This window comes from Zootoca vivipara, chromosome 8, assembly GCF_963506605.1.
Source record: "Zootoca vivipara chromosome 8, rZooViv1.1, whole genome shotgun sequence".
Taxonomy (NCBI): Eukaryota; Metazoa; Chordata; class Lepidosauria; order Squamata; family Lacertidae; genus Zootoca; species Zootoca vivipara.
This window is the reverse complement of record NC_083283.1, coordinates 60,978,572-60,994,845: the sequence shown is the minus strand read 5'-3', so window position 1 is coordinate 60,994,845 and position 16,274 is coordinate 60,978,572. Positions and strand designations below refer to the sequence as shown.

Here is a 16,274-nt window from a genome sequence, read left to right as displayed (position 1 = left end):
ACTACACTTGGTTAGTGAGATCGATACGCGGCACTATGAGACCCATTTTAAAACGTGGCCACAAAAGAGTGCTGCATAGTTTTGAATCATGCATCCAAAAAGCTTGTGCTGAATAAGCATAACTTTAGTAAGTAGACTGGCGATATCCAAGAATGCAATACACAGTTCAGCTAGAAAGGAGGTTTCAGAAGAAAAAGAGGGCTATGACTTAAACCCGCCACGGACTGGAGGACTGGGAGTGTGACAATCCTATTCTCTAGAAATGGTTTAATTAGGAGATCCAGTACAATGCAATTTGCCCCAGTCCGTCTATAGCACAGTCGTTCTCCACACTGGGTGAAGAAGCATGCAATATGAACCATAGCAGCAACACGGCCAGAGATAAGAAGGACTGTTACCCAAGTGCTACAACTCTATAAAGCTCAGAAGTACCAAAATACTCACTGGGATCGAAAACATGCAGCCTTAATTATTACAGAAATTTAGAGGCACAGTAGCAAAAACAAACGAACAAACCAAGCCAGGAGAAAGAATGGGGATGCACACATATTACAAAACAAATGAACTTGCAACACTTTGTATGTGGTCTGCATATGGATAAAGGGCCCCTCCATACGTCCTTTGTATTGAGCGTTCATGATGATTTAAGCTCATGAATAGTGGCTATGCGTGATCCCACTTTCATTACTGCATATGGCTCCATTTCCAGTCGGTGCATATCCTATTTGACATCCTGGAATACTCTAAGCTGCTATAACACAGGTGTCCTGCAGGGTTGTTGTTTTTTGCCCTGCTTTTGTTGCACAAGAATGCACCAGGGAGGGGGGAGAGAGCGAGAGCTGAAAATAATGCCCAAAAAAATCACATCTGGCAACCAATGTGCCACTTTGGTTCTGGATAGTACATAGGTAAAGGTAAAGGGACCCCTGACCATTAGGTCCAGTTGTGACCGACGCTAGGGTTGCGGCGCTCATCTCGCGTTATTGGCCGAGGGAGCCGGCGTACAGTTTCCAGGTCATGTGGCCAGCATGACAAAGCTGCTTCTGGCGAACCAGAGCAGCACACGGAAACACGTTTACCTTCCCGCTGTAGCAGTACCTATTTATCTACAGTGGTGCCTCGACTTACTAATTTAATCCGTTCCGAAGGCACCTTCGTAGGTCAAAAAATTCGTAAGTCGAAAAGCACCATTGGAAACGCGATTTCCCATAGGAATGCATTGGAAACGGAAAAAATTGTAAGTCGAAGCAACCCCATCTAAAAATTCGTAAGTTGAAAAAACCATATCTAAAACTGCCATGGTTTCCGTTCGGATGTCGAGAAATTTGCCCCGCTAGTAAGTTGAAAAATTCAGTTGTCGAGTCGTTCGTAAGTCAAGGTACCACTGTACTTGCACTTTGATGTGCTTTCGAACTGCTAGGTTAGCAGGAACTGGGACTGAACAACGGGAGCTCACCCCATCGCGGGGTTTCGAACCGCCGACCTTCTGATCGGCAAGCCCTAGGCTCTGCGCTTTAACCCATAGGTAGACGAGTCTAAAAATCCTGGGACACAAATTTTCACGGCCCTCTGGTGGCTCATTTACCAGATGTAATGTATTTTGCATTAGGTAGTTTATACTCGATTCTGACCAAACTATGCCTCCTAGAGCAAAATAAATAGCTCTCCAAAAAAATATATAATCGAACCACAGAATTTTAGAGTTGAACCCAAATCTCCTCTAGTCCAACCCCCTGCAAATATGACCATAAAACCTCACCCTCCGATTTAACGGCATCAAATATGAAAGAAAAGAAAATACTTAGAGTGTACTTCATGATTCAGAGAGAGAGAAACACCCCTCCCACTGTATATAGCTCTCATGATTCACACTGTCACTAAAGGAAAAAAAATCAAAAAATAAACTGTCTCATCTGTGCCTGAGTGTTACATAGTGCATGAAGTATCAGCCACAGTAACAAATGTACTGGTTGCCAGATGTGATTTTTTCCCCAGCTCTCCTACCCCACAGCTCTGGACAGCTGTAATGTTGTATCACTGGAGATGCATTTTAGGTGCAGAATGATGCATGGGCAGTCCTATCTAAATCAACCATTAATGTGCTATTATTGCATCAATGACCTGTTGCAGAGCACACCCGCAAAAAAGCCAGTCTCAAGCAGTCCTTAAAGAAGTGGTACCAGGTTTTTGGATTTTGTCTTCATCATGCCACATGCACAAACATGCTCAGATTTCACTGCATACACAATGCAATTAATTCGTATCCACAATGTGTTTCTGCCAAGGTTCAGCCTACATTTCTGCTACCCTGTTATCCAAGTATCAAGGTAAATTATCAAGCATCTTAGCTATCATTATAGAATAGAATACAACTGTGCAGCGTAAAATGTCTTTCTTGGTTCCCCAAGAGTTATCCTTTGGTAAGCATGCTTAGGATGGCAATGTTTGGCCTTGTTTGCAGCTGGCTTCCATCCACACTTCTGCAATTGGATTTTAACTTGCTCATGTTAATCAACAAACTTCAGGCTATTAGCAGAAACAATACTATTCTCTCTAAAATGATACCAGGTGGGGATTTAACCCTACTTTCTTTGGGGTTAATTGAGCAATTACCGTAGATCTGAATTACTGAATGCAATGCACAAGATGTCTGTTTGAACAAGACAACACAGGGACTGATACAAATCAGCATTACATTAGAAAATTCTATTAAACTGCTTCACAAAAACCATTAAGGCTTCTTAAGATAGTGCTATGAACACGTTGTGGATACGAGCATCAAAATAGGACCTTAAACATATACCCTAATACTTTTCTGTCATGTGTCTGTTCATTAAATGTTTTCGGCCACAATCCTACACTCATTTACCTGGGAGTAAGCCCCATTGGACACAATGGGATTTGCTTCAAAACAGGCATGTACAGGACTGCACTGTAAAAGTATTTGCCAAAAACAACTGACACAAGTATTACTACATTCATTTTCTAGTGGACTAAATCCACAAAGGTGTTTTGAGAATATTGAGATACTATTGTGGCTCAAAACTGGAAGAAATAAAGGAACAGCTAAGTATTGAGGATGTGTTCACTTTGCTGGGTGCAGGGAACCAAGCATCCTTTTGCATCATGACATTGTAGCCTTGGAAGGAACCCCAAGGGTCATCTAGTCCAACCCCCTTCAATGCAGGAATCTCAGTTAAAGCATCCATGACAAAATGACCATCCAACTTCTGCTTTAAAACCTCCAAGGAAGGAGAGTCCACAACCTCCTGAGGGAGACCATTCCACTGTCAAACATGTCAGAAAGTTCTTCCTGATGTTTAGTCGGAATCTCCTTTCTTGTCATTTGAAGCCACTGGTTTGAGTCCTACCCTCCAGAGCAGGAGGAAACATGACTTTTTTCAGACACATAAAAATATTTGCTGTTTGCAAGTATTTATTTGAACCGCAAAGATAAATAATTTCTGGCATAGATGAACTGGCAGCATCTGGAGGCTAGGGATTAACTTCAGACACATAAATTATTCCAACTCTGTCTTGATCCTACTGATGTACCTAAGGTATAATCAATGGCTGAACCACAGCAGTTGTTTAGAAGAACAAAGCCCTATTAAAATATGAGCCTGGTGTGTTATATGGAGCTCCTAATGGGTTCAAATGAGGCCCACAGCAAGACATTTTAGATTGGTGGAACTGAGTGTACAGAGAATAAGGAGTGTGGGACCATAAATTAATTCAAAATATCAAAAATCTAAATATAAGTAGCCTAATGTATTTAAAATGTTAATGATATATGTTTCCTTAATATAGTTAATCATAAGCAATATACAGAACTTAAAATAACGTTAATTTCCAGGTTAATGCACAATGCTAAACTATAGTTTATTAAACTATCATCAGTTGATTAAACTATGGTTGAGTAAATCATAGTTTAGCATTATGTGTGAACCCAGTCCAGCAGTTTAACTATGGCTTGTTTTACTGCCAAAAAACACAGTCTGAAGCCATGGTTTGCTGTTGGATGACAAATATTGGTTCATTTCAACTATGATGTTTACATGTGAATCCAGCACTGTTCCTTAACTATGGTCTGTTTGACATTCACCAAAGCACAAAGGCATGAGGCAAGAGCAACTGAAAACAAAAAACCATGCTTTGTTTCATCTCTGGGACAACTTGTAGTTAATCTGTGTTTTGTTAAACAAACTATGCTTTAGAGTTATTTGCAAACCAGGCCATTAACTTAAATTATTTAAGTTAACATGCACATCTGTGCAAATAGGAGAGGTCCCCATAGGGCCTGATGACACTTTTCTCCTCCTCCTCCTCTTTCTTGCTTGCCACTACTTAGCAATGGCAAAATGCATGGCCAATTACTTGCCTAAAATGAAGCTCATGGATGCATCTCATGAGCAAATAGAGTCATCCCATTTTCTTCAGGCTTAAGAATACTGCTGCTTTAAGATCCAGTCACCAAGAAATATTAGCCTACATATGGGGACCTGACAAGAAGCTGGCCTGACCAGATCTACATATGCAAAACGTGCATGGATCTCCCAATTCATCTAACAGCTATGCACACCATCATGCTTGGTATCATGCACTCACACCCAATCATCAAAGTAGGATGGTTAAACAAAGCTGCCTGTATTAAGCTAGACCACTGGTCCATCTAACATAGACAATACAGTGACCGGCAGAGGTTCTCCAGGGCATCAGGCACTAGTCTTTCTCAACTCTACATGGACATGCCAATGACTGAAACTGGGACCTTTTAGAGGGAATGTGCTATGGTCAAAGAAAAGAGTGGTATTGGGCTGCGCATGGGAGGATGCAGTGGCATAGGTAGCTGTCAGGGTTTTTGCGACTACTATTGAGTAACGACCCTCCACATGCTTGTCTTTCAGGAACTTTTAATAGTGCACATTATTTACAGTGAAGTGAGCTGCTGGTTTCATGTCTCATCAGTCCGATTCAGAATCCGGCACTGCCCCCTTTCGCGACCTTGACCAACATAAATAAGAGTCGCGGGACAGCGAACCTCCTCCCCTTTCTCCTCCTCCTTAATTCCGGTGTGTGTGTGGGGGGGAAGGTCTCCGGCCCGTCTGCGTCCCATCCTCTCTTTCCCCCTCCCTCTCTTCCTGTATGAGGAGCAGTGGCTCTTGGATGTTGTCAGAGCTCTGGCACTCCCTCTCCATCTCCTGACTTTCCCCTTCCGACCCTTCACTTTCATTACTGCTGGGAGATGTGCTGCTCCTGATGAGGGGGGGGGCTGTTCCCTATAAGCCCTCCCCCTTACAGTAGCCAAAACCAAAACCGAAGTACAGATCACTCTAAGAGATCAATACATGGCGCTTTTTATATTTTAGAGACCCCTTCCCGTGACAGGCATTTTATTCAAACTGCGAAGACAAAAATGGCTACAAATTATTTTTATTTATTAATAGAAGTCATTTGTTGCACGCTCTCCAACACTTCTCCAATGAAAACAGGGACGCCCTAAGGAAATGCGTGACATTCCAGGATCAAATCAGAAACCTGGACGGCTTCTGCAAATCCAGGACTGTCCCTGGAAAATAGAGATACTTATTGGAGCTGTTGTTGGTAAACTTCCCCAGCATTCAAGCCAGCCCACAGTGAGAAGTAAAATACACCAAATAGCCAACGAAAGCAGCAAAAGAGCATCAGAAGAAACTGATGAAACTGGGCATCTGAGCCAAAGGCCAAACAACAGAGATGGGTTTTGCATCACCTCCAGAAGGCAACAAGGAACAGCACAGATCTGTGAGTCAGGGAGGACATTAGTCCATAGCTTCATGGGGACTGATGTAAAACTACTCCTCCTCACCATGGTCTCAGGACTGGAACTTGGATCAGGGCCTGAGAGGAAGATAGGAAGCAATAGAAAGAGAGGTGCTCTCAGAGGCATGTGAATCCTGGGTCATGAAGGGCAAACTGTTCATGCTGTTAAGCTTTACTTTCTTTAACCGTATATCAAAATAATGACAACCGATAGGAGACATATTAATAGCCACTAAAAAGATACTTGCCAGGAACTGAGGGGGAGAGGGAGCTGGGAGAGAAGAAGCACTCCAGTCCCATCTATTGATGTTCCCTTTTTTAAAAAGAAAAAGAAAAAAAGTATGATGTACAATGATTGTGAATAAGTGCACTTTTTAGGGCAATTATAGGGAGAGTAAAATATCTTCAAGATGCTTTCCATGAGGACCAGCATCTGTGTATTATTTACTGGCGTAAAACTAAACTGAAATACAATACTGATCAGATTGATTGGTCCTCTAATAAAAAACGGTACTTCATAGTACTTTGTTCTTTTTGAAAATAATTGTATCAGTGCTTAGTCAAGATTCTTAACATCTGAGAGTCTGAATACTAGACCAAGATAACACAAGAGCTTTTATTTCATTCTCGTCCCCAAAGACTGATCCTACAAGCACTTTCTTAGAACTGAGTCTGCTGAAATCAGGAGCCTTTACTTCCAAGTAAATGCATTTAGGAACAGGCTAGACAACTCCTTTATGCCAAAATTGGCTCACTAATTATCCATGACATTGCTAATGAACCTTTAGCATGACCGGTCTGTCTGGTAGTAATGCAGCATTACTGAATATGCTGCAAACAATAATGATGCAATAAAAGTACTTCTGGCAAGCTGCCAAAGGCCACTCCATGAAACGATATTGTCAGGATTTGATTTTAGAATCTAAAAATATGTTTGTCAATTTCATAGACAGCTGGTCATATTCTTTCCCAAAGGTTGTTTGTATTCAAAGGGCCTCAAACTGCACACAGAAAACCGAGAGAAAAACCACAGGAAATCTTATTGACAGAGGGAAAACATTTTACACAAGACGTTCCAAAAGCCAGTAACATAATTCCGTATGTATATATGTATTTATCTGACATAAAATGTATTTTAGTATGTGTCTGAACACAACACAGGGCCATATTTTTTAACGGTAGGCGCCTAATTCTCATTTTTAAAATTGAGAATACAGTGCAATCGCATGGGTGTTTCAGTTCCATGCATATTCCAAAATGTATGTACTCAAAATCTGAGCAGGTTTTCACCAAGTTTTGCCAGTGCTTGACTCCCTCCAGCAAAACAGTGACAGACTGGGGGCACCTTGGGAAGGAACAGAGGGGGTGGTCTAAAAAAAAAAACTAGGGTTGCTACCTCATTCAGGTCCTGTACCCATGCCTGAGCTTTTAACAGCAAAATGACAAAAATAAATTGCAGTTTAATGAAAGGAGCTAAAAAGACAGGAAAACCTCCCCTGCTTAATTTCTCAGTACTGTAAAAGGTAAAGGTACCCCTGACCGTTAGGTCCAGTCGCAGAAGACTCTGGGGTTGCGGCACTCATCTCGCTTTACTGGTCGCTTCCAGGTCATGTGGCCAGCATGACTAAGCTGCTTCTGGCGAACCAGAGCAGCGCACGGAAACGCCGTTTACCTTCCCGCCAGAGCGGTAGCCTACCTATTTATCTACTTGCACTTTGACATGCTTTTGAACTGCTAGGTTGGAAGGAATTTCTCAGTACCAGCCTGCTATTAAGAAGTTAGGAGCAAGGCCAGAAGGCGGTAACTTACGAGGAGGATATGCTCCTGTTCCTGTGTTCATCACCTTCTATTCCAGGTTAACTTGAAACAGTCACTACATTGTGTGATGGGTTCAAAAAGCAGAAGTGAAGACACTTCCTTTCTTTCCAGAAAAGGTTATGCATTTCTGGTCACACACTGAAGGGAAATAATTGTTGGGCATTTTGAAAAATATACACGAAACATCAGCTGAAAAACACATGTGGTGAATGCCTCTTATTGGGAAATAAAATAATCACACTTTTTTGCACGCGCTCACAAACATTTTCATCCTCATTTAAGGCATACACAACAAACACATCCCTCATCCTGACAATTACATGCCATGGTCGTTGTGGACTAGTACAGTCAAATATTGCATTATTATAAAAACAACTACAGTAATAATAGTAATCGTAGTGGTATTTCTTCTTTGTTACCCTCTAATAGACGGATTCCTATGTTCCTATTTACGAGTCCTAAGTTCAGTGCATTCTTTCACAGGTCTCCTGATTAAGGACTCATCTTCTATTAACAGCAAAACTGTAGTTTTCACAGGGCTCTTCTCTGTTTAGGATTGAATAATTATACCTATCACATAGATCAGTGGTTCCCAACAGGTGGTCCGGGGACCCCCAGGGGTCCGCGAGCTATGCCAGAGGGGTCCACAAGATGCTATTAGAATAAAAAATATATTAAATATATTTTGTATGATAACAGATTTTTTGTTTTGGCCGCTTCCTGCATGAGCAGAGTCTAGCGCAGGGGTCCCCAGACTCACCGGCGTTTGGGCCGGTTCCCACCGCGCCGATCGCGCGGAGGGCTGGAGGGCGGGGGAGTGTGCGCCTGTGCGGGCCGGCGGACGGGGGAGTGCGCGCCCGTGCGCATGCGCACGGGCGCTTACTGGCGCGGCGGCGCGCTTCCAGGGTGGGAAAAGCGCCGAAAATCCGTTGTGCGCATGCGCGTGGGCCTCCCCCGACCCGGAAGTGCACCAGAAATGACTTCTTCCGGGTCGGGAGAGGCCCACACGCATGCGCACAAAGGATTTTCGGCGCTTTTTTCCCAACCCAGAAGAGCGCTGCCTCGCTGCGCGCTGTAAGAGCAGGCGGCGGGGGTTGCCGCGGGCCGGATTGGCAGGCTAATTGGGCCGCATCCGGCCCCCGGGCCGTAGTCTGGGGACCCCTGGTCTAGCGCAAAACTAGAATTAGATAGAGGCAGTAGTTCTGCTGTATGCCGTTAGGTGGCGCTTTACAGACACTACTGTTTTGCAAAGAGGCAGCGCACGCATTCTACTAACGCTCACCTCCTCAAGATGCTTTGCGCGCGTCGGCTTAATTTGTGCGCTACTGCGCAGGTACCCTGTCTTCTCCATTCCCCTCCCTCCTCCCTGGCGTGCGCTGCCTCTTTGCAAAACAGTAGTGTTTGTAAACAAAGCGTTGTTTTTCACGGAAGCTACAGTTCGCGTAGTTAAAAATGGACCGTTGGTTAAAAAGTGGTTCGTTAAAACGACAAAGGCCTACAGATGAAGAGGAAGATAATGCATTTGATGTTCAAGCAAGTAAGTCAGTGACTCTCGAACCGATCTTGTCAGTGTCCATTGAACCTAAATCGTAACTGTAAAAAACGTATAAATATAAAATATAAAAAGACTCTTAATTTGGCTCTCACTTTTTAATTTTAGGATTAGGAATTAATGGGGGTCCTTGTCACAATAGCGGCTCAATGAGGGGTCCTCGAGAAAATTTTGTTGGGAACCCCTGACATAGATTAAGCCTGCTTCGGCTGGAGTTATACAGAAGAAATAGGCCCAACCAAAGAGACCCTAGTATGTTAAAAAATAAAAATAACTCTTAGTCTCTGGGAAGAACACAGCAACAGGAATGTACAATCACTTAGCTATTGCAGGATTGGATCCAAACGCCATTCATCCTCGAGCTAGTGCATGCATTGTAGTGAAACTTACTTCTTTGGATTACTTATAAAGTACTTTACATGGGACTGCCCTTGAAGAATGCTAGATTCAGTTGAGACCAGTAGGATATATAATATTGTTCACCTCCACCTGTCCCAAAACAGCTTCCAGATTTAATTCATGCTGTTAGCTGGATGTGCTTAATGGCCTAGAACCAAATGGTATGTCAGGAATTACAGTACCTCCCAGATAAGAAAGCTTTTGAGAACTTCTGTCAGCTTCTAAGGCTCTTCTTGTTATTCCTCCACCATATGAATTTTGCTTGGTGGAAATAGGAGCAATGGCCTTTTCAACTTCACAACAAATCATGAAACAACCTTCCTACAGACATGCATGTGTCCCTTTGGTTGCCAGCTTTTAAGTGTGCTCTTAATGACAGTTTATTTTCAACTAGCACTTTTTAGCTAGCATCTGTTCCTTAGTGTGCTTACTATTTATTGTTTTGGTATCTATCTGCAATCTTATTGTATCTTAATTTATTTTGTTGTTATATTTCTGCTTTTTAAATCATTGCAAAGTGCCTCTTACATGTTGTATTTTGTTGCATTATAATTTGCATTCCACAGAATTCGGATTGCAATACAATGTATAAGAAATAAAAGAAGCATTCAAAATGCAATTTACAATCAATATGAATACAAACTTGCTACGGACCACCTGAATGAAACTCACTGGTAGTCCACGGGCTGCAGCTTGTGAACCCTTGCATTAGGTTATATGTTGCTTTGGAAATCATAGTTTGCATCTGTTACTGGCCTTACTGTTCTTTGACTTGCAGCGCCATGAGAAACATAGCTATGCGAGTGTCACTGACACATATCGGTTGACTGATGTTCATGATCCTGCATCTCTCTTACTAAACTCATATAATTTTCAGATTATAAAACAGGTTATTTCCTTTTCCCAACGTTTGCACACTGTATTTGCGATTTCACACAACGTAAAAGCCACTTTCAGCAATGTAACGTTTATTTTCATGTTTTTGCTTCCGGGGGGGGGGGGAATTGTTTGCAAACAGCAGCCCTATCTGCAGGTGCTAAGACTTGAACCTGGAACCTTTCGTATGGAAAGCATGTGCTCTTCCACTGAGCCACAGCCCTTCCCAAAGAACAAACACTTCCACAATCCCAAACATCAAAGTAAATAGCTCTCTTATACAATAAAGTAGCCCCCGAGACAATATTACACCAGTCCTGAAAGACCTACATTGGCTCCCAGTACGTTTCTGAGCACAATTCAAAGTGTTGGTGATGACTTTTAAAGCCCTAAATGGCCTCGGTCCAGTATACCTGAAGGAGCGTCTCCATCCCCATCGTTCAGCCCGGACACTGAGGTCCAGCGCCGAGGGCCTTCTGGCGGTTCCCTCACTGCGAGAAGCAAAGCTACAGGGAACCAGGCAGAGGTCCTTCTTGGTAGTGGCGCCCTCCCATAAGATGTCAAAGAAATAAACAACTATCTAACTTTTAGAAGACATCTGACGGCAGCCCTGTTTAGAGAAGTTTTTAATGTTTGATTTTTTGTGTGTTTTAATATTTTGTTGGAAGCTGCCCAGAGTGGCTGGGGAAACCCAGCCAGATGGGGCGAGGTATAAATAAATTGTTGTTGTTGTTGTTGTCGTTATACAGTACACTTTCTACAAGCAGGTATTTATATTTGGGGGGAAATTATTATAAATAACAGGAAGGAAGGAAGGAAGGAAGGAAGGAAACTATACCCATTTTTATTGCGTTCATCACCTCTTATATCAAAGTAAAATGATACCAATATATCCAGGTGGCAGAGTTCCATGGCCTATTTCAGGCATATGGTACTAAATGAGTGATTCGTTACACTCAGGTTTGTTGCATTACACCTATAAAGCACTTCTCAAAAGGAAGGCCTACCCATCAGGGCAAATAGAACACCACTCCATTAAACTCAGTCATTCCTCAGACACCCCTCACCTGTCAGTCTGCCTGCTTTCTTAAAACCATCTTCAGGTTGGCATTGCTTGTCAGCTGCCTCCACCTTACTCTTAGTGTTGCCCATTAGACCTCAGCAGGGAGGATGGGAACAAAATTAGAATTTCACCCAATGGGCAACAGCTGCCCTTGATTATAAAAGCTAAGAAACAAAAGATTTCTCCCCTCCCTCACCGAAAAGAAAAGAACCTATCAGGTGACATTTTTGTAGCGACTGAAAGTTAAACACTACATTTATTTCTAGCTAGGTATGGCCATAGTTATTTCACATCTCTCTCAGCATTCGCAATTCCTACTCTTTGGGTATGTTCACATTAGCGACTTAAAACGCAGCAAAACTATTTTCCTCTGCTGAGTTTTAAGCCACATCGGCACAGTGTTGTTCACATCAGAGAAAGGCATGTTCACATGTTCCCCTGAAAACTCCTCCCCCTTCCCAAACTATTCATGAGGCTCATCTGCGCATGCACACCCATCTGCACATGTGCCACAGCCATCTCAAACATTCACACCATTCTGAAGCATGAAGTGAATGCAGCTTATATTTTGTAGTCAGACTGATATTGGTTTCATGAAAAAAGAACACTTCAAGCAGTAGTTGTTGTCAAGAAACTACAGGATCGATATGGGCTGTGGCCTCAAAAACTAGCTGTGGGAACACACTGGATGCAGAGTAAATGTACATGAAAGACTAATACCCGGAATGTCTTACTCACTAGCACCAAAACAGAAATAATGGAGCACAAGAAAGAGGCAGGACAGTGTCATTTAAAAATGTGGCATGATGGTGTTGAACCAGAAACACTGTAAATTTAAATCCCCACTCAAGTCATGAAGCTCTCCAGGTGGGTGATTTTCAGCCATCTACTTTCTCTCAGCATAGCTGTTCTCTCACATAGTTTTTGTAGTTGTGATATTTTTATCTTAGCTTTCAGACAATGACAAAACATGCTGGCCCTCAGTTTATTGACAAATGGTGGGATACAAATAAGATAAGTAAAGAAGCATAGGCAACTCATGGCTTCAAAGAGGCACCTTGGAAAGAGGAATTCCATCCCAACCAGAAATAACCATTGAGGTGTGTTTGGAAAAAATGTGAGAGGATAGACTCAGAGCTCCTCCCTGAGCTTTAAATTAGAGCCTGTCAAGGGCTATGTTCCACTAATTACTACACCTCACTTGAAGGTTCTCCAAGACTCAGCAGTGGAGCCCGTTTCCAGTGCCAAAAATCAGCCAAGGCTACCTTTGTGTGTGTGCAGAGGACCTTTTCTTCACCAGTAATCCTCCTAGGATTAGAGTTTGCAGACTAGAACTGAGGCTTCCAAAAAGACTTGAGTTTTATAAATTACCTCGGGCCAAATCACAAAGAATAGAGGAATGTTTTGAGATGACCCTCCATGCCTGGGACTTAAAATAACCTCAGGAGGATTGGAACCTTCTTTTTGTGGAAGAGTCAGCTCTAAAGGACCTAAAACTAGCCTTGCTGGATCCGACCAAAGGCCCATCTAGTCCTGCATTCTGTGGCCAATCAGATGCCTAGGCACAGTTGCATTCTCCTGCCCATGCTCCCCAGCAACTAATACTCAGCAGCATAATGCCTCTGATAAGAACACTTTGCATCAGGTCACCTAAGGAAGCTGCTTTATTCCAAGACTGACCACTGGCCAGCATTGTCTTCACAGACTGGCAGCGGCTGTCTGACGTTTTAGGCAGGAAAACTTCCTATTCCTACCTGAAGATTCCAAAGATTGAACCAGAGACCTTCTGCGGGCAAAGCACGTGAGCTACGGCTCTTCTCCCTATGGTTCTGGAGCATAAGGAGTAATAACAACAAGTCCCTGCCTATGGGCATGTGCAGAGCTTCTTTCCCTTCTCCGCAAGGGGTTGCTGCAACAGGACCCCACTCAAGGCAATGGATTTCCAAACATGGTTGAACCCACGGCGCCTCCCCTTTCAAGAAGCCACCTCTTCTCTCCACCCCAAACCCCCGCTCCAGGGCAGGGCCTCCGCCCCCACCCCAAAAAAGCCGGGCGACGATGTCGACTCACCCAGAGTTTTGACGGCGATCTGCCTGGTCAGCGGCGGCGGCAGGTTGATGCAGACCAGATCCACATCCTGGTGCAGTAGGACCTCGTCTATCCGGCTGGTGTAGAAAGGCACGCTCATCTCCTTGGCCAGCTCCTCCGCCTCCTCCGGAGTGCGGCCCCAGAGCGCCTTGACCGCAAAGCCCTCGTCCTTTAGCAGAGGGATGATGACCCGGGCGGTCAGGCTGGTGCCGAACACACCCACCCCGGGCAGCATGGCTGCTATTGCTGCGGGCGGCTGCCCCCTCTTCTCCTCCTCCAATCCTCCTTGCTGCGATCTGCCCTTCCCCTCTCGATGCCTCCCCCCCGCTTTTCCTTTCCTCCTCCTGGCTGGCCCTCCTCCTCCTCCTCCCTTTCACGCGGAGCCGCAATAATACGAGCAATGCGGAGTTGCAATGCAAAGGGCGCCCAGTCCCAGCTGCGAACTACTGCTGCTGCTGCTGCACAGAGCGAGCGGCGCCCGGTCCCGGCAGCAGCGGCGACGGCTGCCGGCTGTGCCCCTGGCCGCGGGCCCCTGGCGCGCCCGCCGCCTCACCGGCCAAGCATCAGCCTCCTCCTCAGCTCCCCGACGCTGCCCCTCCATAGCCGGATCATCACACGCAGAGCCAAACCCCGAATTCGTAGCGCTTCCTGGTCCTGCCCGCCTTCCACACACACAGAATTAATAAATGAATTCAACACACACGCAAGCGCGCGCGCGCAACCCGGCCGCTCGCTCGGCTACCGCTGCCTCCCTTGGCAAGAGCCCTGCACCATTCCACCAAAGGGACCTCAGGGCAGCCAACAAGTGGCTCGGTGGTCAGGAGGAGGAGGAGGAGGAAGCAGCAGCAGCAGCAGCAGCTCGGCGGGTCTTAATCTTCCTCATCTGCCATGTTCACCACAATGCGCTCCTGAGCATTGTGAGAATAGGAGGAGTTTGAGCTGTCACCTCCCGTGTGTTCCCTCCGCCTGCAACGCCCTCTCGAGCTCTCCGCGTGCCATTGGCCGCCCATCCGGCTGGGGAGGGCGGCTCGGGCTGCTCCTCTCTCCCCCCCGGTTCCCCCCGCCACCGCCGCACCTCTTCTCCTCCTCCTCCTCCTTCTCCCAGAGCTAGCTTGCTTGCAAGCGCAGCGCAGAAGAAAATAATGACGGGCCAGCGAGGCAAAACCTGCGCGGCTGCTCCCTTCCTTGCACGCTCGTGGCCGGCTTACGGCAGCATTTGGCTCCGGGCGGGCCCCGCCGCGACGCAGGAAGGACAGCGAAAGGTCAGGAGGCCATCGCTGCAGCCACAGGGGAGCTGCCGGCCTTTGCTGCAAACACCCGAGGCCGCTGTTGCAAGCCTCTCCCTCGAGGATCAAGGCAAGGCTGGCGTGGACTTAAGCGCGCGGAGCCCTCCGACCCGCAAAAACATTGTAATTCCTCCCCGCGGAGGAACATTTGGCGCCTTTTTTGCCGTGGTTAATTGGACATAAGGTGAAAAGACTCATTTTTTTAAAAAAAACAAAACACCAGGCCTTCTGTAATTCTACAACTATTACTACTTTACGGGTTTAAAAAAAAATAAGTTTCATTGCTATTTCTTGAGAGTCTGAGGTTGTCGTTTTTCTCTCTGCTTCTGCATTCTTCTTGTTTTTATGATTTATAGTTGTATTTTTGTTGTTGTTGTAAGATGCCCACAGAAGGGTCGTTGGAGGGCACAGAAATACCATCAATTAAACAATGAAAGGAGGATACTTTCTAGTCTCAGGCAAGACTGGAGAATCCCGTCATTAAATTAACCCAGTTTCACCACTTTGGAAGTAACCAGAAATTGGTCACAAATGGGCATCTTTGTAATGATAGAAGTGTTTGTTGCAAATAAGGGACTTGCATAACCTGCTCCATACGTCATGCAATTCTCAGGCTCTGGAATCAGACCTTTCTGACTAAAAAAGACCAGTGGCACACATTTTCTCACCTTCCTACAGGTATTATTAAATGCAAGTAGGAAAATGTAATATTGGAAGGTGCCTTTAGAAAACGTCTGGAATAAGTTACTTTTCTAAATTCACTATACATTAATCTGTTAATTCAGATGCAAGATTACCAGTTTGAAGTGACTGTCATCTTCGTATTTCCCTTCTCTTCCTGCCCCCCCACCCCACTTAACAATAATGGGTGCTTCCTCATAGCTTATTTTGCTAACAGGTAATTGAGATATATTGCAAAGGGGTTATTGGCAACAGGCTTCTTTTACTTAGCAGATTTCCCTGGAAAATGGTAAATCCAGATTAAATGAGGGAAGAGAAGTAAAATGCAGGCTGGCATTTTTATGACAACAATGTCACATGGTTACTGAGGGGGGGGGGAAACATTGCAAAGGGATGCTGGAATGTGACTGGTAGGTTCCAATAAATGTGGGCAATTCAGCTCTTTGCCACTTCAGCGAGCTACCTCACAAAGCTCATTTTTCCTGTTTGTTGCCTTCCTGACAGCAGCTCACATATCTGTCTATCCCCTCAGAACCTGTGAGAAGCTGTTTCCCAGCCTCCCACTTCATCTAAACCCTCTTGTCTTCATGGTACTCCTCTTAGGCCTCTATCCCTGGTTCCACAAGGCCTCTGCTTCTTGGCCAACTATGGGGCAATCCACACTGAAGCTGTCTATCTACAAGGCATCACTGGTGGTATTTTTCACAAA

At 44.8% G+C, this 16,274-nt stretch overlaps 1 protein-coding gene across 1 annotated transcript in view; it reads right to left on the bottom strand.

The window, feature by feature from the left end:
- GFOD1 (Gfo/Idh/MocA-like oxidoreductase domain containing 1) overlaps window positions 1–14,537 on the bottom strand; it is a 58,209-nt gene extending 43,672 nt beyond the window's left edge. The window contains exon 1 of the mRNA XM_035126289.2: window positions 13,581–14,537. Coding sequence (XP_034982180.1) covers window positions 13,581–13,833 — 253 coding nt within the window. The 5' untranslated portion in view covers window positions 13,834–14,537. The remainder of the gene's footprint in view (window positions 1–13,580) is intronic.
- Window positions 14,538–16,274: the final 1,737 nt, after the last annotated feature.